The 27,178-nt window shown below is 38.3% G+C and overlaps 1 protein-coding gene across 1 annotated transcript in view; it reads right to left on the reverse strand.

The window, feature by feature from the left end:
- The window catches only part of LOC149226655 (serine/threonine-protein kinase GRIK1-like), a 145,324-nt gene that overhangs the window by 51,353 nt on the left and 66,793 nt on the right, over window positions 1-27,178 (reverse strand). The window contains exons 5-6 of the mRNA XM_089377545.1: window positions 12,894-12,968; window positions 12,680-12,767 (exon numbers count right to left, since the gene is read on the reverse strand). Coding sequence (XP_089233671.1) covers window positions 12,680-12,767; window positions 12,894-12,968 — 163 coding nt within the window. The remainder of the gene's footprint in view (window positions 1-12,679; window positions 12,768-12,893; window positions 12,969-27,178) is intronic.

Here is a 27,178-nt window from a genome sequence, read left to right on the forward strand (position 1 = left end):
AGCTTTAATAGATTCATTATGACTTGTGTGGCCCTATGTTTGTTCCTTATGCAATTGGAAATAAATACATGACTATACCAAAATGTGTTGGGTATATTTGTTGAAGAACAAATCTAAAGCTTTTGAAACTTTCAAAAACTTTCATGAATGGGTTGAAAATAATACACAATCTCATTTTGGCTCTATTCGTATTGATAATGGAAAAGAATATACTTCACATGAATTTGAAAACTATCTTCGCCAGCATGGGATACAATATCAAACAATAGTGCCTTATAATCTTCAACATAATGGTATAGCCGAAAGAATGAACAGGACAATCTTAAATATGGTACATTCAATGACATTTTTCAAAATGTAAAGTTGTTGATGCAGTTCTACGTGCAGTGTATATTAAGAACAGGTGTCCATCTCATACTCTCAAAAACAAGATCCCCTATGAAATGTGGTATGGCGACATTCCTTCGGTGAGGCATCTCAAGGTTTTTGGTTCCACCTATTATGCCTTGCTACCTAAGGAACAGAGAAACAAACTTGGTGCAAGGAGGTGAAAATGTATCTTCTTTGGGTACTCAGATACCTCCAAAGCATATCGTCACTACAATTAAGAAAATAAGAAGTTTATATTGTCTAGAGATGTGATTTTTCTTGAATCTTCCAAGACTAACAATGTTGTTGAGCAACAGCTTGATTGCTTGGACAGATTCGGGCATGCAAAATCTTTTCGGGAATTTGATAATGAGATTCCACATCTTGAAGAGGGGATCCCTATCTTGGATCAATCTGTGGAATCTCCTTCTCAAGCACTCTCTCCCCCTCATGAAGCTCCAACCACTAATCAAGAAGACATTTTGAGCGATGTGATTGAGAAAATTAGAAGGCTAAATATTGATTCAGCCCCATCTCAGTCAACTAGACAGCTTGGGCCATCCTTAGGGATTCAGAAAACAATAGCAAATTAGGGAAGAGACATTGCAATATGAATTGCAAGAGTCTCCCTCTCCAATGTATATATTGATAACTCTTCCTAATAGAAAATCTACTATTCATGGAGTTACCAATGCCTAGCTTGACAATTTCAAGGATCATTATACAAGAATGACATGACCATGTAAAGGCAAGTTGGACATCATAAATACACAAGATAATGAGAATTACACAAATTTGCATTTGTCTTATGAGTCTTTAAAGGAAGATGTTGTGAGGTCACTTGTATACTTGTTGTTTTGTAGCATGAAGTAATAGTTTTTAGATTGTGACTCAAAGGCAAGATAAGGACAAATAAGGGAGATGGACCAAGTGTGCCGAGAATATTAGGCTTCCTGAAGTATGATGTGGGTTGAAATAAGTGACCTGTGTGGAACATTCCTTTTGATATGTGTTCAATAGGGTATTGCCTTAAAGTTGGAGAGGTCTAAGTCCATATACCTTGTACTACAATGAAAACATATTGTATGACAAAATAAGGGTTCCTGTCAAGAATATGTCTTGCATTGCTCGATTGTGATTATGATTGTATTGGTTGAAAGATGGTGTTATTACTTATATGGCAGAACTTTAGAAATATGGTAATTTTGATTTAATCGATGGACACACATCTAACTGATCCACCAAGGAAGTTTCTCTCTGAGCGAAAGGGAGTTAAGCATTGGAATGAACATGTATTATCATTTTGAAAAGTATAGGGTTGCCTGAGCCAAGACGACAAAATTGTTACCATGATAATTCTTAGAAATGCTAAAGCTGAAACAGATTTTTTAAGGCCAAATACACTTGTTTCAAGTGTCATGAACAGTTTAAGCATTTTTCTAATTTGAATTTAAAGGCAAAGATGTGTTGATGTGTCATGATGATAATACACAGGGGTTGAGTTCAGTTTTGTTGACATGGAAATTGAAAGGGCAATTTTCCTCATTAGTTTTTTAAAGATCAAAATTTCCCTTGGAAAGACCAGGTCACCTTCAGAACCGGAGTTGTCTTTTATTACTGTTGTTACAATAGTTTTGAGGAGGTCAAGTTACTTGCTTTGGAAGGCACGAGGGTAATCATCTAGTTGTACTATTCATAGGACAGAATTTGTTGATGTTAGACCATTTGAAGATTGTTTACTTATTGACGCTATAAACGACAATGGAATGCCATAACCCCCTTGGAGATATGTATCTATATTTTTCCTTTGTTGATAGTTCGAGGATGTTGTTTCTTTACAGTGCTAGATGAAGGCAGAATGGACCATTAATCTTGATACATTTGCTTGGGTTGATATCGAGATGGATCATCCTAGATTGTTTGATGACATGTAGAGGCATGAAAACTCTATGGTTTTAGACATTTGGATATGAAAAGAAAATTTGTGTTTAACAAGGTTTGTTGTAAAAGACTTAAGTTTTGGATGCCAAAGCCCTAGGGTTTGTGAATAAAACCCTATAGCTAGATTTAGACTGATTTTCGTTGAAAGAAGAAACTCTAGCTCATGCAAGGAAGGAAGGAAATTGACGATGAAGACAAGGATAAATGGTTTTGTAGATGGATGATTTCTTCAAGATGGCAAGGATCATGAGGGAGATGACAAATTCACCTCAATCTTCAAAAGATAAGTACCTTATATCTCTCTTCCTTGTTGTTTTAGTATTAGTTAGCCTCTTGTCTTTGTCTCTTTTGCTGGGTTGTAATTGTCTTCCATGGCATCCTTGTGAGATTCGCAAGTACATTGTGAAGGTTGCTAAGGCTCTCGCAGCATATGGAAGTATTGGAAGAACAAAACAAAGTATGTGACAAGAGGATTCTCCCTAAAGTGATTCGTGTTTAAGAGGTAGAAATTGTGTTGATAACTAGAATCATGTCGAAAGGACTCCTAGTTCAGAAGAAGCAGGAAAGCCGACAAATTTAAAGGACTCGTGTGTCAGAGGGAGCAACAGTGACAAAAAGAATTCCCTCCGTGATAAAGGGAGCCACCAGGATTGCAAGGATGACCGAAGAGCAGCTATGGTAAAGTTTAGAATTGAGCCAAGGGATGTGTTGAGTACAGTTGTTTGGATTCACAGATTCAACGTGGGGATTTGCTATGATGACCAGGAAATTGACATCACAACTAAAACAAAGCATATAGTAGGTTGCTTGGCAAGTTGTGAAGCAAGGTAGCTTCAAAATTGTTTGATCAAGTGCGGAGACAAACGCGGTGACAGGTCAAAACACGTGGAGCAGTGAGGCTCCTATTTATTTCTATGATCAAGCTAGTTGTTGACATTCGCACAAAGCCTTTGTCCCTGGATGAAGTTGGTGTAATTCTAGGAAAAGCTTAGAGTGATTGAGTATGTTTCCCTTGGTTACAATGAGTGTTGATGTTGTAGCAGCTATGGGCGGAGATTGCTCCCTAGGTCATGGGGTTTAACCTAAAAGCCATGGATTTTGGCTAAGGAGATTGGCCCTATAAGCATCAAGGCCTAGATTTCTCTCTTAGGTCATGGGGTTTCACTAGGAAACAATGGTTTATGGTTGGAGATATTGGCTGCCCTATAAGCATCAAGGGTTGGCTTGCTCTCTTAGGTCATGGGGTTTGACCGAGAAACCATGGTTTATGGTTGGAGAGATTGGCTATGTTAGCATCGAGGCCTGGATTGCTCCCCCGATTAGTGGGGTTTTGACCATATTGCCATGGGGTTTGGCTAGTGGGTTGACCCTGCACCTTATAGCATGGGTTGGGTACTTAACATTCAATGACATGTGACAATATCTGGGAATGGTAAATGGGCCCCGAGTTTCACCATGGATCAGGTGGGGTTCTTGTCATGTCTCCAAGTGACGACTCTTTGAGTTGGTGACCCTAGGACAAGTGGGTGACTAGTTCCTCCTTTAATGTTGATGTGGGGATGCCTTCCTCACAGATTTGGTGTTGAACATGAAGTGGATAGATTCATCAACATAGCTGAGCTCATTCAACCTTTTCTTGGAATAGAGAAATTTTCAACAAGAGAACATCTAAGGAAGCCATTATGAATACCTCCCTAACTAAGAGGGAGTGTTGAATTTTTGTAGCTATGGTTGGTCATCATAAATTGTCTTAGCCCTCCAAAATGAAATGAAATGTAAAATATGAATTGTATTTCAAGTCGGCTCTAAAAGAAGTAAAATTTGAATTTTCAAATTTTGGATTTTGCCTCCAAAAATGTAAGGTTGGCTCCTGCGTAATCTTATGCGACTCAGCCCAACGGTCACAACACTTGGGCACATTCGACCACTATAAATATCCTATCTGTCCTCTCCATTTGGACAAGAATTTCGGATCATAGAGATGTCTTCTGAGACAATTTCAGGGCCAATAAGGGACAAAATTTGAGGCAAATAAAGGATGAAATCTGAGTCACACTGAAAATTTCTAAGGTTATTCATGGACAGTTTGATGAGGTTTGACCTGGGTTTGGTTATTGGCCAATTTGATTTGATTTGACTGGAAAATTCAGATTGTATTCCTTGATTGAATTAGACAAATTTCTCTAAGAAAAGGTTGTTCGGTTTTTCCCCTGGTTTGGGGTTTTCCCAAGATAAATTTTGTGTCTATTGTGTTTTACTGTTGATGATTTTCTTGTATAATTACTTAATGATGAATGTTGTATAAGATGAATTGGTTTAAGAATTATTGGAAGTAATTATCAATCTAGAAAATCTTGAAAAAAATCAACATCTACAAGCCTTTCAAGATTAATCTATTGAACTAACTTTATCACTTGGAAGGTAGATGTTTAGGGTTTTCCCTCCCTCCTTTGTTTGATTTAGTGATCATTTGGTACCATGCATTGTCTTTTTTCATGATTCCTTGGCTAGGGCATTAAGTAGTTTCATCAAGTCATAGTTGATTTTGGATGGTGAAGGTTTTTCCATTAAAGGTTCACTTCTTATAGACATTTAATTCATTGTTGATCATAATTGGGTGAGGGATTATTCTTCCTTTACGTTCTATTATCAAACCCTAATCCTTGAAGAAATAGGCTAACCTTTGGAGAGCGTCTTCTTGACTTCAGTGCCATTCAATTCATCGTTGGATTTGGCACTAATTTCTATGTCCCTCCATCACTACTTATTCTAGGAGATCCTAAAAACTTCAAAACCTTGTTTTACTAAGGCTACTCTGAACTTCACCTTTTGCCTCATTGCTTGGTCTTAGTAATCCTAGTACGGATACACCGCTTGAGCCAGAGGAGAGCTAGCCTAAAGTGCGCGAGACAGTTTGATGAGGTGACTGTTGCGACTTGCCCCTTGGGTTGTACCTTGTGGGTTAGGGCTTTCATCATTTTGTACAATTTGGGTAATAACAGATCCACTTAACATACCAAGTTGCCAACTGACATTGATATTAAAGAAAAAAATATGTGGTTTCCATACTGGAAAAGCTTTAGGTCCATATTACGCTTCACGGAACATCTCTGCAATGTTACCAAAAGAAAGGGTGCAGGTAGAAAATTAATTAGGATGTTTCCTTAATTTTGGATTTAAGTGAAATTGAAAAGACAGTTGACTCTAATGAAGTAGCATATCTTTATATGCAGGGGTTTGAATAAAAAGAGAGGTGTTTGAAAGTTGTCATTATTACAAAATCTACTTTTGGGCAGGTAAATAATATTAGAATAAAGTTTCTAGGAGAGTGAGCATAGTATGGTGCTATGGATAAAATTTATGTTTTTGCATAAGCAATTTGTTAGATTTCCTTAAACCCAACACCCGACATCTAATTCCTAGTAAAAACATTACTGAATAAATGCACAGCGAGGCTCCTAACAAAAATACTCCATCGGAAACAAATAACATGATCTAAATCACAATGGCACAGATTTATGCCCAACAAATCAATTCATCATTAATAAAACTCAAAACTTACTTGGGCTCCTGTCCTAGGATAATGGCCTAACTGAGAAAATACAAATTATAAATATTATGGATTTGATCCAACAGATCTGCTCTCTCTTGTAGATCTAGATCTCCAACCTCATTGCACTCTATGGGACCCAACACACGCTCACTGAGATACTGCTCTCAACCTTGTGTTGTTGTTGCACATCTTCTTCCTTTTCCTAGCCTTGCTTTTATTATTTTGCATTGAGCCAAAACCCTAACCCAAACCCTAATCTCAAAGTGATTGACGGCCAAGATTAGATATAGTTGTTGAAATTTTGTAGCTTCAGTCAGTATTCAAGTCAACAAGTCAAAGGGAAAAATAAATTATTATTTTAAGGTTCATGTAGGCTCCAAGATGACAGGTCATCCCCACCTCTTGAAGGGGTTTGACCCTTGGTCAAAACCCACTTGATTTGACTCGTATAAATTAGCAATTCGACCTCCTCATTTGGCATCATCATCATCACCAACTCGGATCTGATCAAGAAGACTTATGTTCACACATGTGAAGGAGGAAGAAGACACTTGAAGTTGACTAGCGAAGTTTGACCAATTCTATATTTGTTTGACCAATGTTGACTTTCCTAGATTGCATTGACTTAGCATCTTTTATTGGATGTTGATCAAATTTATGTGCAGAATTCTAGGTGTTGACCGAACTTGTTTGACTAGCATTGGCCACAAGACAACTAAGGTAGTTTGACTGAAGTTGCAGGGCCAAAATTTGGCATGTTTGACCACAGTTAACCAAGAGTTGCAAAGCCCGAAATTCAGCTTGTTGACCAAATTTGACCAATTGAACAAAAGTCTGGAATTTCTCTTCTTTGACTAGGTTTGACTTATGTGTTGGTGTGGTCGATTCGATCAAGTTTGACAGGGAAAATTCAAATTGTACTTTTGATTGAATTGGACAATTTCTCCTAAGAAAAATTTGTTGGGTTTTTCACTAGTTTGGGCTTTCCCAGGATAAATTCTCTCTTTTACATCTTTATTTTTAGTATGATCTCTATTTCCCTACTGAATTTATGGTTGAAATTTTTGAAGTATAATTGTTTAAATATCTGGAAAGTGCTAAAGTAGTAATCATATCATTGCAAGTAATTATCTGGGACGAAAAATTGTGCTTGTCTTAATTGCACTTGTAAAATCAACACTTGCCTCACTTGAGATTGATGGCTAAGATTCAAACTTATTCACTAAAGTAAATTACTTTACCTAAGTTTTATTAGCTCAATAAGTCAACATATTAATATGTGCTTTTTCCTAAGTTAAACTTAGGCTAAGTTACATTGGCAACATGCTCAAGCTATAGCAAGTGTTCTAAGGAGATTGGGCAACTTTTGCACGCCTAGACACAAGGCCAGTGCAAAAGTACCTACCCAAGCTACAAACTTCAACACTCCCTCTTAGCAAGAGAGGTACTTCTAGAAGAACCTCCTCCACCTAGATCTATATCCAATCCCACCGCGTCATTTGTTGTTATAGTTGCTCCCTCTAAATTGGAAGACTTCCCTGCTACCTTCTTCGGATTATGATCTGAAGACCTGCTTCTTCAAACCATGCTCTTAGGATCATGTGCCTGAGCATCCATCAATCTTAGCCCATATCAACTAGTCCCGCTAGATCTAGAAGATGCCCCTTGCCCATCTTCTAGATTAGAAGTCTAAGTCCTCGGTCTCAGCCCAGTCTCCAAAGCAGTTTGCTCAATCTCTATCACTAACATCGATCTTTTTCTATGTCCTAGCACAATTGTGGGTCTTGTCTCGGTCATTCGAGATATCCAAGAACTTTGCTACCAATCCCCCAACTAGTACGGTCTCCCTCTCTCCCTCTGAGGGTTGACCTTTGCCAATCGTGTTGAATGTTTGTACTGTCCTTTGTACCTACTCTATCGATTAAACCTTGCAACACTCACAGTGTGTCACATCAAATCCCCTGCCCAGCAACTCCTTGCTACCTATTTCATCTCGCAGTTACTCGATCATGCCCAGCGTGGCAACCTACCCGTGATACCACCTGCAACTATCAGCTCTTGCCTGCACACTCACTGCTTTGTGTGGTTGCTCTGCAGCACAGTGGCACCTCTAGCTCCTTCGACACACTTGTCGGCCACTCTTTTTGACCCATGCATACAGACCCTACAGCCTTGCCGCCTCACCTGCTCTGCCTCGGCCCTACTTGTTTGCTAGTGGGTCCTCTCATGGCCTAACCCGTCCACACCTGCCAACTCTTTTTCGATTGGTTTGTCACCCTCAACCTCAATTTTCACCACTCAACTAACAAAAAGGCTTACGACAATGCTAGCACACTCTACCTTGACTGAACCTAGTCCCCGACTAATCATCATACTCTGCCACCCATGCACTACACGTACCAGCAACTCTCTTGACAACATGTCAGCCTTGCTAACTCAGGCTCGACCCCAACAACTTTTTCTACCCTATAGTGCTATAGCTATAGTTCAAACACGACGTGACTCGCTTGGGTTGTCCTTGCAGCACTCAGCATTGGGCTCCCATTGGGTATGTCGACCAGTGGCTACAATTACAACCTCTATTGGCCCATTTCTCCCTCAACACAACCCAACCCATGACATAATTGCTACTCAACAGTGTTTCCTATCTAATGCAGTAACCCAACACTTTGTCCACGTGTTTGTCATCTCTCATCTCGACACACTGCTATCCATGTTGACGTTGCCTGCATCGACTTTGGCCCCTACAGCGACTTCTTTGGGCCCGTGGCCTGTCAACGACTATCAATGGCCTGGACCTCTCCAAACATCACCTGTAGACCCACATCCCTGACACCTGTGACTAGCCTGACTGATCCCCTACATGCTAATTGTTGTCAACATGACCTTTTCCCCGCACACAGCATAGCCTAGTGGTAGGCCCTGCACCTGCGCATCAATGCGTCTCACTTATAGACTATTTTCGGATGTCCTTGGGCTCATGCAACTACCCATAGCTTCTCTCTTCACTCGGACTTCTAGCAATTGCCCCCAAGTTCCCTGCTTCGCAATTGATCTGTTCTTGAGTTGTGTCTGGCTGTTAAACTCTAATTGTCCCGACCCTACTAGCCTGACCAACAGCTCAAATTGTCACCCTTTGCCTATTGTGGCCCTTTTGGCCCTCATTTCCACCTGTGATTATTGTCAACCACGACCATGCTATGTGTCCCTGTCGGCAATCTGTACTTGATTTCTCCATGGTGCTCTCATGTCACCACTGGCTAGAGGTTGGGTCGCTGTCGACCACCAGTTGTCAAGCCACTCCTCATTCATTGTTTGATATCCCCTGCAGTCGTGGCTCGCCTCTACGGTCGATCAGCCACAACCTTTCTCTTCCTACTTTTAAAAATTTTCAATAGCAGCTGCTCATTGGTCTTGACGTCATGGCACACCTCTACAATTGTCAAGTCGTCGTTTTTTTGTTTTACATTGTGACTGGACGGTTGTTGATTACACCATGACTCTCTCATACATGCTTAGAAATCCACCGATGGGTTGTCAACCGTTCCGCCACCCTACACCAATTGTGATTGGTCGGTCTAGGGATTTTCAACTGCTAGGTGGGCCATCAAACCAGGCGGCCCTCCCCGATAACCCTTTTTTCTTTTCTTTTTTGAAATCGTGCCAAAAAAACAGCCTATAAAAAATCCTTTCAGTCCATTGATTTACTAGAGCCCTTAAAAAAACCAATTTGTACGATTGCAACCAAACCCAACACCTACAATTCTGAGATCAATTCTGAGCTTTTGCTCTGATACCATGTTATATTTCCTTAAACCTAGCATCTAGCATTTAGTTCCTAGTAAAAAACTTTACTAAATAAACGCACAGCTAGTTTCCTAACAAAAATATAACATGATCTAAATCACAATGACACAAACATATTTTTTCCCAACAAATCAGTTCATCATTAATAAAACTCAGAACTTACTTGAGCTCTTGTCCTGAGAAAATTCAAAATACAGATTACAATATTTCAGGTCTGATCCAGCAAATTTGCTCTCTCCCGCAGATCTAGATCTTCGGCCTATCTGCACTCTTTCGAACCCAGCACACACTCACTGAGATATTGCTCTCAAACTCGTGTTGTTGTTGTGTATCTTCTTCCTCTCCTTAGCCTTGCTTTTATAACCTTGCATTGAGCCAACACCCTAACCCTAAACCTAACCTCGGAGTGATTGATGGCCATGATTAGACCTTGCCTCACTTGAGATCGACGGCTAAGATTAAAACTTATTCACAAAAATAAATTACTTTACTTTTCCTAAGTTTTATTAGTTCAATAAAGCAACATATTAATATGTGATTTTTCCCATGTTAAACTTAGGCTAAGTTACATTAGCAACTTGCTCGACCTAGAGCAAGTGTTCTAAGGAGATGTGGGTGACCTTTGCACGCTTAGACACAAGGTCTATGCAGAAGTACCTGCCCGAGCTACAAACTTTAACACTATTTGTAAGGAATTAATAAGAAAATATAAGGCAAATATTCCTATTTAAAGGGTTATTGTGTATATTTTTGACAGAATACTTGTTAAGTGAAAGCAAAATAAAGCTGTAATTTATGGAAGAGTTCAGCACCAATTAATGAGCTAATTACCTCTGCAATTTCTGGTATTGTCTCTGCTTGAGTTGCTTGTTGTTCAGTTGCTTTATCTCTTTTTTTCTAGTTCTCCCTGCACTATCATTTTAAGATTTAATGGTTTAGGAAATCATCCTATTGTTCCACTGCCTTGTCCACTGAGATGAAGGGCCATTGTGGCACTTCTGGATGAAACAGTAAGATTGAGATGCCATTTCAGTATGGTAGATGTTGATACTATTTTTGCAGTCTTAAAGATGTTCACAACTATGTCACAAGGTTCATTGAACTTCAACCATGAGGTTTGAAATTTGGCGAACCTAAAAAGAAATTTCAGGTTCAGCAAACCTCATTGAACCTCATGGCCATTGACCAAGTCCATAGCTCAAGCTCATAACCTCATATCATAGCTCAAGCTTGTAATCTACCTTTGCACTTTCCAAGTCCATGATAGCATTTTTTATGTTTATGGGCCTTGTCCACTGAGATGAAGGACCATTGTGGCACTTCTGGATGAAACAGTAAGATTGAGACGCTATTTCAGTATGGTAGATGTTGATACTATGTTTGCAGTCTTAAAGATGTTGACGACTATGTCACAAGGTTCATTGAACTTCAACAGTGAGGTTCGAAATTTGGAGAACCAAAAAGAAATTTCAGGTTTAGCAAACCTCATCGAACCTCATGGCCATTGACCAAGTCCATAGCTCAAGCTCATAACCTCATATCATAGCTCAAGCTTGTAATCTATCTTTGCACTTTCCAAGTCCATGATAGCATTTTTTTATGTTTATCGATGTTCATTTCTTACCATTTTATGCTATATTTCATTTTAAAGTTAATATATGTATATATAGAAAATGTATATAGATGAACCTAATGGCAAACCTCATCTGAATCTCGCGAAAAAAATTGAACTTGAACCGAACCTAATCATTGCCGAACCCAAACCATGTGACTAGGGTTGATGGTATGCACATACAGTTCATGATCTCCTGAGGCTACCGAAAAGGTTTAAAAAAGGCACTTGGCAGGTTGTTTTGTTTTGTTTTGTTTTTTCTTCTTTCTTTTTCCATGTACCAAAACACCCCACCCTCCAGCCCATAGGCAAGCATAAGATATTCTTCAGGGCGCAAGGCCATTCTACAACAAGCCTCGAAGCCATTACAACAATATGCTCAATATGAGCTCATCATGTCACTTGTGGGAGTTGAACCTGAGTGGGAAGGATAACAGTAAATGCCCCCAACCACCCGAGGTAAACCCAATTGACAGTTTTGTCCCAGTTAACTTTGCAATTTTTATAAATTTGTTGTGTTCTACAAGAAGCTCAGATTGGGCATTATATTATTAAAATAGAAAAAACATTGAAACTAATTTTTATTATCATTTGATGATTTGATAGTTCAGAAACTGAGTTGTATTGTTCCACTATGTTGTTTACTGCAATGAGGAAGGGCCATTGTGGCACTGATGGACGATACAGTAAAATTGAGATGCCATTTCAGTATGGGAGATGTTGATGATGTTTTGCACTCTTTAAGATGTGGAAGGCATGCACATAGGGTCAGTGATCTCCCGAGGCTATTGAAAAAAGTGAAGACATTTGGAAGCTTCTTCCTTGGCTAAATTTGCATTTTTAATGAATTTGTTATATTCTAGAAAAAGCTAAGCGTGAGCATTATATGATTAAAATACCAAAGTTGAAATCATTTTACCATCAATAGGCTGAATGTGAGTTTCCAGCAGCCAACAATAGCAATGCAGCTGTCTCTAGATTTTTATTTTATTTTCAAGGGGCTGCTGAGTGTGGTTCCCGTTATAGAATAGACAACCAGCCCCTCTGGAGCTCTCTGGACTCCACTACAGTTCCCGGGACCATCTTCACACCTATGCTGAACTGCATGTTGGTGTGTGGTCCTGGCAGGCAGGATTTAATAACTCTACACTTTCATTAGAGAATGTTCGAATATAGGACAAACACACATGCACTAGAAATTTGAATAATTTTAACATTGTAGTCAATTAATCTATAGGAACAGCAGAATTCAATCTATTAGTTTATATGAATGTTAAAAGCAATAGTTGTGCCCTTCTACTCTACTAGCACAGAATATCTACCAATAATCTTAATCCCTGCTCTAATTGTGACAACCAGAAGAAAAATAGAGGCGCCAGAGAAATATTGACACATACCCATGTAAAAGTAATCCGTTTCTGGATCATCAATCACCTCAACTAAATTAACAATATTGGGATGATCTAACTTTTTCATAATTGAAACCTGAATTAGTAAACAAAAAAATGTTCAGAATAGCCTTAAGCATCAAAAGAGAATAGCTTAAAATACAATCACAGATTCTGCAAACTTGAAGGCTAACAACAACATAAAATAGATTCTGGTTCTAACCTCTCTTAGGACATCTGTCATTGCAGTTTCTGAAGGTGCTACTCGCAATTTAGAAAGCCGAGATTTGTGAAAGGCCTGTGTAAGGAAAGATAAGCATACACTAGAATAGAACTAGAAGAAATTAAAGTGTCAACAATGAAACCAAAAAAAATTAAGTAGCTAGTCACAATTTAGAATGACATTACCTAAGGCCTGCACTAACTGAGACTAGTATATAATAACATAAAACCAAATCAGATTTTAGCAGAGAAAAGTCTGAAACAATCACTACTAGCAAACGTAGCATAGATTCTATGCCATGTGCGATGCTCAATACAAAACACTAGATCAAATATTAAGCACATGAATCTCTTCAAATAAAAATAATTACTATTTTCATGTACTGCTCCAGATAAAATGAGGTTTTAATGCTCAGTAAAGAAATGTCACATACACATGACAGAAATCTTATCATGTAATTTTGGTGCTATCTGTTAAATTTCCATGAAACTCTGCAACTACTTAGATGAATAACTAAAAACTGAAATCTAGTTTACTTCCACCAAGATACAGAGTCTCTTAAAAATCATAAGCAGTGGAATAAAAACACAGAGATAAAAACACATCACACAAATTAACATGCTTGTTCACCCAGGAAACCCAAATGGGAAAACCTGCTTTCTTTTTTGTGGAATTTTATTGATAGTTCTTGAGAAATTGGATATAATACAAAGCAATCTGTCTCTCTGAGAACACTCTTGTTCTCATGCCAAACTAGCCTCGACTTTCTCTGCAAACCCTGATCCCTGCTCCTTGATCTTTGCGAACTAGCAGCCCCTATTTCCTTGCGCACTAGGTCCCTATTTCCTAGTGCACAAGGGCTCCTATTCTCTTGCGCAAATCTCCTATTTTGTAGCGCACAAGTCTCCTATTCTCTTGTGCACAATTGCTGCTCAATTCTGCGCCCACACACAACAAAGACGATCTCACAAACTTGTATTGAATTGTGCCTTAGTCCTTCTCTTTAGGTAAACTTAGATCCATGCAAGGAGGACCAGATTAATTTAGTGCTCGAGTTCTGATTGCGAGTTAACTGAGAGTGTTACTTGCTCTATCTCCAATCAATCACTTGGAGTCTTAACTCATTCTTTCTTCAGTCAAAACTGAAGACTAACTCGCTCTAACTAAACTTGTAACTGCCACCTCATTCTATAGTCAAACTGATTAAGACTCCACTTAACTGAAGTTCCAACTCTATGCATGCAATCTTGATGATTGTTCCAGTAAACTGGAAATAAACTCACCGTAACTGAAGTCTAATTCATGAGCTCACACTCATGCTGAGAGAAAGACAAACCCGTGGTCTTCACTGGCTAAGGCACAAGCCAGAAGACCTTCCATCACTACAGTTTCAACACTATTGTCTTTTCAAATCATAAAATCTTGGTAACTTTTTCTTGATTTTGTAGTAAGCAACATTATGCCATGCCATAGATCCAAGTGATCCGTTTCCATTGAAAATCAGGAAGGTGTCCCAACTCCAAGAATTACAATTTCAGTATTTAATCAATTTCAAAATGTTTCTCATCTAACATAATAGTATAATACTTGAGCATCTCCCATCTAACCAAAAGCTGCCAAGTTGTCCCAAAATATCCATACACATTTCACTCAGTAGCACATATGTCTGAGCATGCCAATAAGACAAGACTAAACCATTTGATTTTTCCCAAAACTGGTGCTTATGAATGGCATGTAAAGGTGAAATTATAAATTTCATATAGTTTGAGCATCCAGCACTGATGCAGGAGCATCTCTGCAGTAAGTCAATCCTGCATAATACCCAAATTTTGTTTCCAATTTCAGTTAGCTTTACTTGGTTTTTGTCTGGAACAAATTTGGATTTGCACATGTTTTCGCAAAAGGTTCAGTCTATGCAGGGAGGAAGGTACAATAGACCTTGGACCCTGGCACTTTCACGGGTTTCAAAGCAAACAGAACAAAAACATTCAAGGATCCAATAATTGAAAGGCAGATTGGAGGAGAAACGAATGATTGGGAAGACTTTGCCCAATTTGTTCCTGATAAATTGAAGTTCATCTAAGTCAGGTCTGGAGGTTCATCTTGAAACACTGACAAGAATTTGTTGTTGAAGCTTCTGGAACCAATCATGAAGTGACATCTGGCTTCTGTCCATGGGAACAGCTTATTTTATTTGCTAATTAAAGGGTAACACTCTCCACATAATTTATTAATGAAATTTCAATGCCGACGATGGGATCATTTGTCAGGTCAAATTCATTAGAAGTTAAAGTAGTTTGGACGGTTTGAATTCCAAAAGCTGTCTATAACTTGCAATTCAAGGGGAAAGCAAAGGTGTTTGCTCTTGCAAGATGTTGAACTTGCCTTGCAGCTTGCAATGGGAGGGATTTCATTCAAAAAAGGCTATAAACAAGGGCACTTGGGTCTCCCAAACATAGAATTCGGTGGAAAGACAAAGACCTCCCAAATTTGATGTCACTGTTGTAAGCAGGTCCAATATTTGGCCATTTTAAGTTAATAAAGTGTGGTTTCGAATGAAAACATGCATGTCATTCTACATAGCTAACATGCCAAGCTTTGGTTATGTACAGGGTACAACCCAGCCATATCCAAAACGTGCTGGTACGTAAGGGATGCATGGGTTTACATTACCATCCCTAAACCCCACTTCTCGGATGCCAAGAAATACCCTATGACACAAGGGACACTCTGAGTGTTTCCATTGACTTAGACATTGTATGCATTGGAGAGGCATCCTTGTGGCCGAAATTTTTTATTTGAACTAAGTTAGAGAAGTTTGGACAGTGAGAAATCCAAAAGAAGTCTATAAGTTGCAATTCAAAGGGCAGGCAATGGTGTTTGTTCTTGCAAGACGTTGAACTTGGCTTGCAGTTTGCAATGTGAGGGTTTTCATCTCCCAAACATATAACTTGGTGGAGAGACGAGCTTTGGTCATGTACAGGGTACAACCCAGGCACCACCCAAAATGTGCTGGTATGTAAGGGATGCAGGTAGGTACATTACCATCCCTAAATACCACATCTCAGATGCCAAGAAATAACCTAAAACACGAGGGACACCCTGAGTGTTTCTATTGATTTAGACATTGTAAGCATTGGCGAGGCATCCTTATGGCTGACAAGAGTTTGTTATTGAAGCTCCTGAAACCAATCATGAAGTGACATCTTGCTTCCGGCCATGTCAACAAATTATTTCAATTCATTAATTAAAAGGAAACTCTTTCCAAATAATTTATTAATGGAATTTTCAATGCAAACAATTGGATCATTTGGTAGGTCAAATTCATTAGAAGTTGGAGTAGTTCAGGCAGTTGAATTCCAAAAGGAGTTCATAACTTGCAATTCAAAGGGAAAGAAAAGGCATTTACTGTTCGAAGATCTTGAACTTGGCTCGCAGTTTGCAAAGAGATGGTTTTCACTCAAAGAAGACTGTAAACAAGGGCACTTGGGCCTCCCAAACATATGACTTGGTGGAGACACAAAGACTTCCAAAATTTGTTGATGTTGTTGTTGTAACTAGGTCCAACATTTGGCCATTTTCAGTTAATAATTTGCAGCTTCTAAGGAAAACACACTTGTCAGTCTACATAGCTAACCTGACAAACTTTGTTTATGTACAGGGTACAACCCAGCCATGCCAAAAATGTGCTGGTATGTAAGGGATGCAAGGGGGTACATTACCATCCCCAAATCCCACATCTAAGATAACAAGAAATACCTTATGACAGGAGGGGCACCCTGAGTTTTACCACTGAAATAGACAGTGCAAGGATTGGTGAGGCATCATGATGAGGCTAGCACTCCAAGATTTTGCATAGGGGATCCATTAGCACCATTCAATTCAGTTGCTTTTTGACTAAGCATCAGCAATTGGGGGGTTGTTTGTTCCACCAATTTACCCAAAACTTGCTCCTAGCCTTAACCACTGTTGCATACATTGGTGTGTGTTGACCACTTAAGTGGCACTTGAGGATTATCTGAAAACCCCATGCCCAAAGATGTACATACCAAAGGCTGCTTGTACCATCAGAGGATTTACATATTACCAGAGTTTTTCAACTCTACTTCTTCTTATCATTTTCTGTCGTACTCAGATTCCACAAGCCCTACAGGGATGATGTAGAGTGATGCTTGTATGATGAGTTTGAGTCATGTAACAAACCCATATAGCTTGAGACCTTGTCATCAAGTGAGTATTACTCTGGGAGGTTATTTTCACTTGGTTAATTATCATCTCCTTACGAGAACTTAATAATTAATTGAGTTTTTTCTTCCAAGCATAACCCCAAAGCCGGAGTATGGCTTGATGGTGAGATCTTGAGTGAGTCCTAGTGTCTAGAGTCATTGTACGTTACCATACTAAATCACTCGTAAAGTTTCGTGGAATTTGGTTACGTCTAGGGGGTCATTTTTTAATTTTTTTAATTTCCCGTAGGACGGAAATTGGAATAAAATTTGTATCTGAAATGTAACAAGTGATGTCTAGAGAAGTCGTATGGGGTATGAGCAATAAAAATTGCACTTCTCACCCTCAACTTTCTACTAAGACGCACTTTGAGGGGTTAAAAATGTGTTCTGGACCCTCAAAACCCACTTTTCCTAAGTTTAGTGGAAAATGTGGCAATAAATTAAGGCAACAATTGAATAAATGGAGAAAAGTTAATATCCACACATGCCAAATGAGGTGGAAAATCATAGAGGAGTTAAAGTGAAGTCTCAAAGTGATGAGGAGTTAAAAACATGTGCTCCAAGAAAATTGAATTCCTGGGGGGGACCACAAGATTCCCACGGGAAAACACATTTATTATGGAGAGGAATTCGAATTGCTTGGATGAGTCATCTTTTTGGTGGGCTTTGACTTGGAGTTTGACTGAAGATGAGTGGAGAGTGGTCTCCTACCACTCCACTCCCATATACACTTGTCCCTCCTCAACAACGAGTTAGCTCCTCTCAAGGATTGTGTGGGCCTCTCTGGGGAATTCGAATTCCATGATGGAGCTTTGGGATTGTCATCTTCACACTTCGCATTTGGTTCTTCATTGGGATCTCCAACCATTCTCTTGTATAATTGAGCCTTGGGCTCTCATTTTGTATCTTTTGCAACGAGTTATTGTGCTTGGGGAAGCTCTGCTTGTATGTACTCTTATTCTTCATTTGAATAAAAAGACTTTTGGGGTTCATTCATGATTGTTATTCCATTTGAGCATGTGCTTGGTTCATTGATGGTATAATCCTCTCTACTTGTTCCTTTGAGTTGTATTTCATTTGCTCATATACTATAGGTGTAGACTATCTCTAGTTGTTTTCATATAAATTTCTAGAGTTATCTCACTATTGTTTATTGATTTAGTCCATATGAGCTAATGTGTGTTGGAAGTTTTGTAGAGAATCACTGTTGAATCAATTAGCAAGCGTGAAGGGAAGTCTTCAAGAGACCAACCCACTCTTGGCATTGTTTTCAAGGAGCTCTCATCATTATTTGAATTACATAAGTTTAATCTTTAGAAGTACTTGTTCTCGCAAGGTCCCCTTTACATAGTTTATGCATAAGTCAAAATATCAAAAAATCCTTTATATCTTTTGACTTTGTGCTTTCATCTCTTTACTTAGTTAATCAAGAGTTTCTTATAAGCTAGACAAGTGATGGTGTATTTTCCCATCACTTGATTTATTTATTTTTTGTATATTATTTTGTAGCATTATCACCCACTTACATGCTCTCTTTTCTACACTAACTTTTGTTATAGTTTTGCATCCCTAACATTCTTTCTTGTAGGTCCTCTCAACCTTCAAGACTCATTCCAAGGAGGTTGTGGGCATTAGGAGAGTTTGTGAAAGAGGATAGGTTGTGCATCATTTTGGAGCTTGTATTCTCTAATTGTAGAATCATCTCATCTCTCTTTAGGCTCCCATAGCTTGAAGGGATTTCCTTGATGTTTCAAAATCTCATTTCCATTATTCCTTGGGCAACCCTCTAAGTGGCTCTAGCCATCATTGTAAACCATAATAATAAAAATTTATGTTTTTGTTATGGGAGCGTGGGTTTACCCATGGTATCATATTTCTCCATTATGGGAGAAAGGCTTGTGAGTGGATTGATTGTTAACATTTATATTTCTTTCATTTTTCACACATGCATGCTCTAATTGGAAAGTAACACAAATCGCATTTATTTTTTCTTCAAATTTGCTACATGATCTAAGTTTAAACCATTTAACATTGTTGCTACAAGTTTCAAGTTCACATTTCCATTTGCAAAGCAATTTACTCTTACTTTAGGCAAGCATCTCTATTATTTTTAACAAAACTTGTATACATTTAGCTTGGCACTTGTCTAAATAATTCATGCTTTATTGTTATGCAATATTTCCATTTCAAGTATCTTGAAGCATTGTGTATTGGACAAGTTTATTTTCCAAAACAACTATTTACTTTCATGTCAAGCTAATCTTTTTTTCTCAAGTTTAAAGTTCTTTGTTGCATAGTTATTATGGGCATTAATTTTATCTCAATTTATTTTCAAAAGCATTGCAATTTACATTGAGAAATTTTACATGCGTTTTATTTGTTCATTTTGCAAGCACATACATTTCAAACTTCATTTGCTTTAGTTTGTTAATGGTTCATCATTTATCTTTAACAACTCACAATTTTAATTGTTCATGAAGCTTATGCATCTTATGTTTATTTGAGAAACTATACAAGTGATCTTGTGGAGCATATTTTATTGAAGCAAATTCTATCTTTTACATAGCACTTGCAATCTCACTTGCATTTCATATTAGGCATTCTAATTTAGTTGCATTTTAAACAAATCAACTTCCAAGCATAAGCTTGGTTGATAGAAATCATAGGAAAAAAACTTTCTTGAAAAGTTCTTCCAATTGGTACGAAGTAAGGTAAAGGCGTGTGACCCTTTAGTTATGAAGGTGGTTTGTCCCCTTGTAGGAACGAAGGCACACGCTGGCCAGTAAAACTCAAGGGAAGGGTATCGTTAATAACACCACTATGTCCTCGCCCCCTCTATCTTACAGTCACCCCAATTTTTACCCTTTGGTAAGAGCTCAAAAGGAAGATCTCTCACTTAGATTAGGCATTTAGTTTAAAAGTAACAAAGATAATTGCATCCAATTTTAGTTTAGGTGCATTTCATATTAACACCTCTTATTGTTTTAATTGCAAATAGTCATTACACTTGTCATTTATGAATATGTGTTGAATTGGATACTTTGGGCAAGTATTATCTCATTGTGCAAGTAGAATTCTAATTGGTTTCCTTTACAAGATTTTCTTTCCTTGTATGCTTTGGATTAAGAAATAATCATATATCTTGGAAGCATTTTAATATCTTGCATTGATTTTGCTAACACCTTTTGTTTCATTTTCAGGATTACTTGTGTTTCAATCTAAAGCACCTTATTTTATTTTGAGCAAGTATCATTCATTTTGAGCAATATTTTGAAGGCATTGGTTTTACATATGCTTATTATTATCTCATGATGGTTATTTTAGTTGATTCTAGCTCATATTGTTCATATTATATTTGTTTGTAATCTCAAAAAAGTAAATCCATTTCACTCTAACATCTCCTAGAAACCTCACATCTTTTAACTTAGTTTTCCATTTAAAGACCACTCCCCTTAGCTAACCTAAAAGGTAGCTTAAACGCGGAGAATCAAGAGAGTCAATAATAGGTGATAGCCCATTCTCTTAGTTCTTGCCACCAAACACACCTTGTGGGGTTAAAGGTTTTTCTCACTAACAAGTAGGTGTAGACAGCAACCGATAACAAGAGTGCATCCACAGGGGCAACACAAACATGTCACTTGGTAGGAATTGAACCCTGGTGGGGGGCTATATTAGCTACCCACTTTCACCAACCCAGCAAGCCACCATTAACATTGTGGCCAATATTTTACACAAAGAAACATTTCTTTGTTAACACGGCAGCATCTCTTTGCTGGTTTCACCCACAAATCCACCTGCCAACTGTCGAAATGGCAATTTATCACACTTGGGGAGGAAAGTTCATGCTTCATGCCCACGGGAATGTGGTCTCGTAGCAAGAAGAGAGATGATCGGGCTTGTATTAACACAGAGATCGGGGTTCAAAACCCCCTCAAGCTGGTGTGGATAAGGTCAGATGCAAGTCCTAGGTGACTTTGACGGCATGGATACACCGCTGATAGTGTATCAGCTTAACCAAAGAGATTCTATAAGACGTATTTCTCAAAAAAAAAATGTTGTGAATATAATTTTTTATTTTTATTTTGAGATATCCATCTTTTACTATTTCAAACTAGAGGATTTTAGTTTTAAAGTATGCAATTTTTATTTCTAGGGCAAACAAAAATCCCACAACAAATATCACCAAAACAAATTGAATGTCTAGCTTGAGCAACAATTACAGAGAGGGTGGCACTCAATCCGGTTTTGAGTATGAAGTGGCAATAGATAGTCAAGCAACAGTGAGAAATGAGGTTTGGGCAAGATTGAAATAGAAAAATGTAAATGTCCTTTGAGAATATTGGCAAAAATTTCAAAGAACCTTCATAACCCTAAAAAAATTCTTCAATTTATTACCAACATCATGAAAACAAACACAAAAACAATAATGGCTCAAAAGAGTGAAGTTGTATCACTATGCTCATACTTGGCTTGGGAGCTATAGCAAGGTGAAGGATCATCTTCTTGTTAGATATTGTAATGTTTATTTCATCAGTAATGAATGTATTACAGTAATAATGTAATATCATAAAGTGGAAATGCTAAGTGTAATTAAGAAATTAGGTGAACGGATCCTAATCGGAATAAAGTAACTTGTTAAATATACATACAACACCACTTTATGTAATTGAATACATATTGATACATCTCTCATTTAGACTATCTTGCTTGTTTCTGACTCTCTTGTATATTCTCCATAACATGGTTTAACATGTTATTAGAGCCACAGTGATTGGCCCAAGACAACTTCAACGTATTGTGTAAAAATCAAAAGTTGGCATGCAAAAAAACTTGGAGAAGGAAACAAATATAGAGTTGTATAGTCAAAGAAGTATCCATACAACCACATAGCACCATTTATTTTTGAAGATATAAAGTAATTTTTATTGCACATATAAATCTGATTTCTTAAGAAGTCCAAACTTTTTAAGGAAGTATAAGGGTTTCTTTCTTTAATGTTAAAAATAGTGGCGAGAAATTGATTCCTTGATTTGCGCAAAATTCAAGGAGTTAAATTCGAGTTTCTTCTTTGGCATGCTCGATTTCCTAAAAATTAGGAGATTCCCTAAAAATTAGGACGAGCTATGATGAAGTTAACTGATGTGTTCAAGTAGAAGGACGAGTTACTTGTCTTCTAGTGCGAGTTGATTGAGGAGGAGGAGGAGGAGTGATTGAGTTTCATGTCTTAGATTTGAGACAAGATGAGTTGCATGTGAGTTTTCACTTAGTTAACTCAATCAATCACAAAATCATTCCTTAATTAGAAATTTGCTAAACTTAGCCATTCGAATTACTTTAAAAGAAGGAATGAAGGCACAATTGTACTCATAACTTTGTGTGACCTTGTGAGAGAAAGAAGCCAAGGATTTTTCTTTTGCCAGTTGTTGAAGGAGGAAAATCCCTCAAAAGTGCGCATAGAAATAAGGAATTTCCCTATTTAATAGGAGCTAGATTTGCGCGAGGAATTTGGGCCTCTAGTGCGCATAGATTTAGGGAAGCAAGGTCAGAATCTTGCAGGTCGTTTCAAGCCTAGACTAAGGTTCAGAGGTCACTGTATTCTCTATTAAAACAAGCGTATTTGTAAGAGATCCATTGCTCATTCTTCTTCAATAAAATTCTCAAGCAAGCAAGGGTTTTCCCAATTGGGTTCCCTAGAAAAATTGTTGTGTTCTCTTGTGTGAATTGTACATTTATTTATGTTTTGTTCCGCTACAAATTTCGTAGAGAAATTTTGTGTTTATATGAAAAGAAAGTGTCTTTCAGATTGCTCATATTAGCACATCAAAATTTCTTGGAATTTCTACATTTAAGTAGTTACAAGTTTTATTTTTCAAAAGGAAGATATAAGGGTTTTACTATGCATGTCACCCAATCGAATTCATGTTGTAGCATCCATACCTCTAGCCCATCCCGTCTCAGGTTCTAAGCATCGTTCTCCACATGGCACCTTCGGAGGGAGGGAAGCCATATCCCTCCCTCTCATCTAATCAGCACTCTGTGCAAATAGAACATCAAGATGACATTGGTCATCGCTTTGTCCCCTCAGCAGCAGAACAGGCAACGAAAAATGCACAGCAGCCCAAGGAAGATACGGAACAGAAGTCGTCTGGATCATGCATAACAAAAACAAAAGAGCTCCTGACGCTGCAAATTGCCCCAGCATATATCCAACACATGCGTGACCATGCCATGATCTGCAAATTCATTGGGGCGTGGCCAACTGAAAAAGCTTTGATGGGATGGATCACTGCCACATGGAAACCCAAGGCCCGTTATGATCTACTACTAGGATCGAAAGGTTTTTTACAAGACAAAACGACAATTATAGAGGGAGGACCATTCTTCCTCAACTTGGCTGGCTTGTATCTCCGAGAATGGGTGGAAAGGTTCAACCCTGACAAGGAAGATTTTACATGGGCCTCGGCATGGATTTGAATGTAGTCCTTGCCAATAGAATATTGGGATGAAGAGACTCTATAGGACATTGGTAACAAGCTTGGCTCCTTTGTCTGAATGTTTGAGCAAACGAGAATGGCACGATACACTACATATGCCCAGATTTGTGTCTATATAAACATCTCTCAACCATTGCTAGAGGTCATACGCCTCACGTATGAAGATTTGGACTAGACGCAGACCCTCGACTACAAACATGCCCACTTCTGATGTCATAAATGCCATAAGCATGGCCATCTCTACAGGGAATGTCCAATGAACAAGCCAGTAAAGGATTCAGTGGCGAAGGAGAACATGGATGCAGAGGGCCTCACCAAAGTAACGTTGAAGAAATACCAGTAAAAGAGCTTTGATGCCCTAGCAGATCTACCAGAAAGCTCTAAGGCACACAATCAGGGAGGAATGCATGCAAGCATGGACACTGAAGACCCACAAGACAGCTTTGGGAGCCAAACAAGCAGTTGAGACAGCAAGCAAGAAGCATGAACATAAAGCAGCACCAACATCGGTCGACGCCTAGGAGGAAGTGGTGATGATGGAGGAAGACACCGACATAGATCTAAGCAGGTTGGACTTTCTTGCCCTGGAAGAGGCATGCAAGAGGAATGATATACAATCGATTCCTCTGGCGCAATTTCAACTACTCTATTACAAGGATGCTTGGGAGCAGGAGCGAGGAGCGACATTTTCAAAAGCTCCTTGTTCGGGAGCAAATCAGGAGGGAATTTTTATATAATATATATTTTTATATATTTTGATGCATTTATGTCAACAAAAGCATGTAGAATGATGAGTTAGATATCAAAAGCATAAAAACATTGATTGAACCATATAACATCAATCATCTAGATGTTATAATCATCATCAACCACGTCGACAAGTTAGTAACGTACAACATATCAAGTCTCATAATTCATCAATCTTAAAGTTTCAAGCTTTCAAAATTCAATATATAACATTTATCATCATTGATCACTAAAGTTGTAACTTGTACTTGTAATCATTATCGTTACCAAGTAACCAAACGATAACAAAGAATATCTAACATGAAATGAAATGTTTCAACTTTCAACTTTCACGAAGCATCATATTCATAATTCATTACCAATGAGTTATAATTGCCAACTTCAAACTTCAAACTTAAATTGTCATATATTGTTTACAAAAAATATCATAATAAATATGAAAGAGTCAACAATTATAAAAACTACTAGAAACTAGAAAAGACAAGTAAATCTATTATCTATTGCTAATGCTTGGGCCTCTTGCTGCCACGAGAAATGTCTAATTTCTGAGAAAGCATGTAGAATGATGAATTAGTTATAAAAAGCATAAAAACATGGATTAAACCATATAACATCAATCATCTAGTAGTTACAATCTTCATCAACCACAGGTCCACAAGTTACAAGTTTTGATTTATATAGCATGTAAGGGTGCACATAACCAAAATAGCATAGAGTGCAATCCATCTTTGAACCGAAAATACATCAACAAACAGGGTCTAGATGGCCTCTAGCATCCAAAAAAATCATGCTACAACAAATACCTACATATCATCAAAATCATTGCCTATCTTGGGATCTTTGTCATTAATATCACCCTCTAAGCATTAAGTCAAGATTTTGTTTGAGTGATGGGTACATTTTTAGTAGGGTCATGATAGAGGAGTTCAACAACTAATGTCACTAACACTAAGGTACATAGAGGGATTGGTGCTCTTGATTAAATACAAGTTCCATACCCTAGTACATGGCAAAATCCACTGGAAACATTGCAATCCCCCCAATCTTGAAACCCTGAAAAAGTGATAAGTCTGCTAGATTTTGAGTGAGATCTAAAATCCTACTTTCTCAACATGAAATCCAATGAGGTCAGAACCACTATGTTGATCCTCTTCCTTTGAGCCCTTATTCCTGCATTATTCAACAAGGTATCTCGGACCTTATTTACGAGTCTGCTCGATGATAATATGACCTCAAATCTGCACTCAATTAGGGCTTGGCCCTCCTATAGCATACATAAAAACTTTGGCCCTATTTTCAAGAGAAAATAAACCCAAAATATGCACAGAACTGGCCCTTCCAACTTGGCTAGCAAGTTGTCTATATTGGCCTATACCATTCACAAGTTTCGGCCCAAACTCAGAGATATGTGGCAGTTCGCATAAACAGAAAAATACTCGGTCTAATCTCAGAGAGTCCTCCACATTCGCATGCCCAGAACTGTCATCCAAAAAACCATCTTAATCATGACTAGACCTTTGCTAGCTTTGTCTAGATCACAAGAAAACAACCATGAATTCCCTCCTCCAACACAGCTTGGCTACATAAGGACTCGATCACTTCAGAGTAGTCTTTATACACAAGAGGAATTTCGCTTGTGATGTGTGTTTTGAATGAGCTCCAAGGCCTCTTATTTATACAAGACATTGGAGGAGCTAAGGGGTGCCTTAGTGCCAACATGACCCTTCAATTAGTAAAGCCGACTTGATGAAGACCTTTTTAATATGCTCATAAGAGCCTTGATATTGGATTCCACATAGATGCTTGCCCAAATAAATAATGGTGAGAGGAGTGTCACTAAATAGTAATTTCCTATAATCTAAATTAAATTCTCTTTAGGGCAAGATGGTTTCTCCTAGGGGTAGCTGGGCTTCTCCTTGGGGTAATTGGATTTTTTTTGGAGAAATTCATCCCGAAGCTACCCAAATTTCAACAAACAACCCATGTCTTGGCCTCAAAACCTCCTTCAATCCCTGTGCTAACCCTCTCCACAAGTCATGCCCTTCTATTCTATTGCTCAGCGCTTTTCTATAGCAGATCTAAGGTAAAATTGACCTTACTTTTGTCCCCAATTAGGGCTCAGTCCATCCTACAATAACGTAGAACCACTCGGGTTTGTTCCCAAGAGAAATCGACCCCAATGCATGCCCATAATCTACCCTTAACTCGGCCAACAATCTCCCTTAATTCAGCCTTGTCTAAAACACTAAGAGGGACACTTCTTCGCTCCTCTTCTTCACTTGGATAGGCTCCTTAAGGCCTGCAGCTACCTCAAATGTCTTTTCTCTATGATGAAATTGCTCGTGGATATGAGTGAATGAGATCTCATCTTGTCTCTATTTATAGAGATCTTGGTGGGCTACCCTTATAGACACCAAGGGTCACCACATAACACTAGGCCAACCTTGACGATTTGTCAAATTTTATAAAATCACATGACAAAAAATATTTTCATCTAACCAAAGCTATTGCATTGATGCCTTTGGTGCCCTTTATTCCTTCAAGGGTGCCCCACACACTCTCCATGGTTAAATCATCCAAAAACATGTTTGGTTTCACGACCACAACTTTGGGTGCAAAACCCACTGCTTGGGTACTTTTCCCACAAAGTGCTCTCATGCTGCCAATTGACAAAAACCAAGTACCCAGGGTTGTGGAGTACCTCCCAAGCTACATAAAGCAACAAGTGCTTCGGGTGCTCTAGCCATTGCATGGAATCCAACTTTGATCTCGTTGAATGAAGCTATGGCTACGCCCCACACACTGACATCCTCCT

The sequence above is a fragment of the Pinus tabuliformis genome, chromosome J, assembly GCF_031772625.1.
Source record: "Pinus tabuliformis cultivar Carrire ecotype Pingquan chromosome J, CPIR1, whole genome shotgun sequence".
Lineage (NCBI taxonomy): Eukaryota > Viridiplantae > Streptophyta > Pinopsida > Pinales > Pinaceae > Pinus > Pinus tabuliformis.